Source organism: Pyxicephalus adspersus, chromosome 1 (assembly GCF_032062135.1).
Source record: "Pyxicephalus adspersus chromosome 1, UCB_Pads_2.0, whole genome shotgun sequence".
In the NCBI taxonomy this organism is placed as follows: domain Eukaryota; kingdom Metazoa; phylum Chordata; class Amphibia; order Anura; family Pyxicephalidae; genus Pyxicephalus; species Pyxicephalus adspersus.
Genome location: NC_092858.1, coordinates 2,290,068 through 2,293,719, shown reverse-complemented (window position 1 = coordinate 2,293,719; position 3,652 = coordinate 2,290,068). Strand labels below are relative to the sequence as shown.

Here is a 3,652-nt window from a genome sequence, read left to right as displayed (position 1 = left end):
TAGAGTTAAATGGGAGCTATAGTTCATTATTGCAGGGATAGGCGATGTCCCTTCTGTAATAAAACTCATTTACCTGCCTGCTCGCTATCTATAGGAAAATGCTGAGTTGTGTATATTCAGCTCAGCGTACTATCCCCGGCCAATCAAGAACCTGAAAGAGGAGAAGAAAAAGATGGCGCCCCCTGAGGTGGAATGGGGAATGATAAGGCAGGTGAGGGTATTTTATTGCAGAAGAGACATTCACTGAATACCCAGACGTTCACCCGTGCCGGATTTAAATAAACATTATTGCATTCTGTACTGTTGATTTGATGTAAGAGAAATTCTTCCCACTGACCACACTAATGGTTAGCTGTAGGACGACCTATCAAACTTCACCTGAGGTCACCTCAGATCTGCTCATCGGCCTCTCTGATTGGGTGAAACTTGTTCAGACTTTATTCTCTAAATAACAGAAATGAGGTCCTTAGGGCTTCGGGGGGCTGCATTCCACCGACCTTTACTTACAGAAAACGTCCTAAAAACAGGAAAACTACCGCTGCCACCCCCTCTAAGGACCGGTCCAATGCATTCTCGCCATTTTGTTCTTGGGGTCAGATATTCTTGTCCTGCATCGCATTATATTATGATGATAATTGGGCACAGCGGGCAGGAAATCTCAGCAGAGCAAACAGTCCCTGGGGGGCAGCTCAGGTGTGAGCACTGATACACTGACACATCTACAGCGGGTGACATACTGACACTGAGCGTGACGAAGGACCGAGCTCCCACATCAATTATCCCCATCAATGATCGCTCACACGGAAGATCTGTCAGATGTCAGTTACTGGATATAGAAATGTCATCCAGGGAGGGTTTACAGTCTCTGTACAGAGGAGCTGACACTCTAATGCCCCCCTACAGTCACACCCTAATAATATACATTTATATAGCTCTGACATATACCACAGTGCTGTACAGAGAACACTGAGCCAGTCCCATCAGTCTCTGTACTGAGGAGCTGACACTCTAATGTCCCCCCACAGTCACACACTATTATTATACATTTATATAGCTCTGACATATACCATAGTGCTGTACAGAGTTATATTGCAGGCTGATGCTAAAATCTTTTTAATTCTTTTTTCTCACTAATCTGCACTCAGCGACCCATAAAAACAAAGTGAGAACAGAATTTTAGACAATTTTGTAAATTTATTGAAAACGAAACCTGAAATCTTCATCACTATTTAGATCCCTTACTTAGTTGAGGCTTCTTTGGCAGCCTGGAACCTTTTTGGGTGATAATGAAGCTTTGCACCCCTGGATTGAGGATTTTCTGCCATTCTTTACAAATCCTCTCAAGCCCAGTCAGGATGGATGGGGAGGTCAGTGGCAGCCATTTTCAGGGCTGGACCACTCCTTAGTCCTGTGTCGCTGAGTGCTATGGATGATTGCCATGATGGAGCCTTCGGCCCAGTCTGAGGTCCTGAAGACTGCGGAGGTTTTCATTGTATTTTGATCCATTCAGCTTTCACTCATCCCTGATCAGTCTCCCAGTCCCTGCTGCTGCTGCTGCTGAATAACACCACCACAGGATCATGCTGCCACCACCATGCTTCACAGTTGGGATGGTATTGGGCAGATGATGGGCCTGGTTTCCTATAGACATAATGCTTAGAATTGAGGCCAAACAGTTAAATATTAATGTTATCAGACCAGAGAATCTTCTTCCTCACAGTCAGAGAGCCCTTCAGGTGCTTTCATGTGTTTTGCATTGAGAAGAGCCTTCCCTATAGCCACTCCACCATAAAGCCCAGATCGATGGAGGCCGCAGTTCTGGTTGTCCTTCTAGATCTTGGTCCCATCCCCACACAGGATCCCTGAAGCTCAGTCAGAGTGATCATTGGGTTCTTGGTCACCTCTCTCTCCCTTCTCCCTCCATGGCTCAGTTTGGTCGGACGACTGGCTCTTGGAAGAGTCCTTGTTGTGTCCAACTTTTGTAGCCTTCCCCAAGTCTGTGCTTTGCAACAATCCGGTCTCTGAGCTCTGCAAGCCATTCCTAAAACCTCATGGCTGGGTTATTGCTCCGATAGTCAGCTATGAGGCTTCTATAGAGAGGTGGTGCCTTCCCAAATCATGACCAACCTGTTCACCACAGGGGGGCGCCAGTCAACTTACCACACGTGACTCCAATCTATTCATCACAGGTGGTGCCAATCAACTTACCACAGGTGACTCCAATCCATTTACCACAGGGGGGCACCAATCAACTTACCACAGGTGACTCCAATCTATTTACCACAGGGGGCGCCAATCAACTTACCACAGGTGGACTCCTATCAAGGAGCAGAAACATCTCAGCAGCCATTTAGAGAAATATGAGGAACCTGAGCTAAGTGTCCAGTATTGTTACAAATGCTCTGAAGATGGAATTGTGAGATTTCAGTTTTTATCTTTAAAATAAATTTACTAAATTGTCTAAAATTGTGTTGTCACTTTGTTATTACAAAGCACTGAGTGTAAATTGAGAAAAAACTTAAAATGATTGTTATCAGGCTGAACCATAACAAAATTCAAAAAAATGAAAGGGCTCTCAATACTTTCTGAAGCTAATGTACATAGCTCTGACATATACCGCAGTGCTGTACAGAGATCACTGAGCCAGTTCCATCAGTCTCTGTACAGAGGAGCTGACACTCTAATGTCCCCCCACAGTCACACACTATCATTATACATTTATATAGCTCTGACATATACCGCAGTGCTGTACAGAGAACACTGAGCTAGTTATATTAGACTCTGTACGGAGGAGCTGACACTCTAATTATACATTTATATAGCTCTGACATATACCATAGCGCTGTACAGAGAACAATGAGCCAGTCCTATCAGTCTCTGTACAGAGGAGCTGACACTCTAATGTCCCCCCACAGTCACACACTTTTAATATACATGTATATAGCTCTAACATATACTGCAGTGCTGTACAGAGAACACTGAGCCAGTTATATTAGACTCTGTACGGAGGAGCTGACACTCTAATGCCCCCCCATGAATAATATACACAGTACAATATTAAGTATGACCTTCCAGCTGATGTCAGTACATAGTTGTCCATGGTGGGGAGACGGTTCCATACTTACTGTTAAGTGTTCCATGTTTCAACTCCCTTGGACGTAGCGCGGCGCCCCTCTCCCTCAGCCCATGGAAGTGTCTCGTCTAGCAGTGCTCTGATCAGGTTCACCCTTCCCAGCTGTCTGACAGTCTCTCACCTGCACTCTGTTTCCAGTGTGAGCTCTCGGGGGAGACTGCCACTCATTATGGAAAGAAAAAGAGTTTCTCTTCTAATAAGTGGCCCCCCAGGACAGCTCTGCCAGGATAATTAAATGTGTTTGTCTCTCGCTGCTGTTTTTTCACTTTGTCATTAACCCCTGAGCTGCCGGAGGAGAGAAGGGAGAGGGTAGAATATCCCAGAAACTGGCACTGAAAGGGTTACATTGTGCACATTCCTCTCTGGATATTTCTGTACACATAGAAAAGTGACAAGGGTTAATATTTCCACAGTCACACACTAATATTATACATTTATATAGCTCTGAGATATACCGCAGTGCTGTACAGAGAACACTGAGCCAGTCCCATCAGTCTCTGTACAGAGGAGCTGACACTC

General features: G+C 45.1%; 1 protein-coding gene across 1 annotated transcript in view; it reads right to left on the bottom strand.

The window, feature by feature from the left end:
* The window catches only part of LOC140321798 (short transient receptor potential channel 2-like), a 23,106-nt gene extending 19,966 nt beyond the window's left edge, over window positions 1-3,140 (bottom strand). The window contains exon 1 of the mRNA XM_072398583.1: window positions 3,126-3,140. Within this exon, the coding sequence (XP_072254684.1) occupies window positions 3,126-3,140 (15 nt within the window). The remainder of the gene's footprint in view (window positions 1-3,125) is intronic.
* Between the last annotated feature and the right edge of the window lie 512 nt (window positions 3,141-3,652).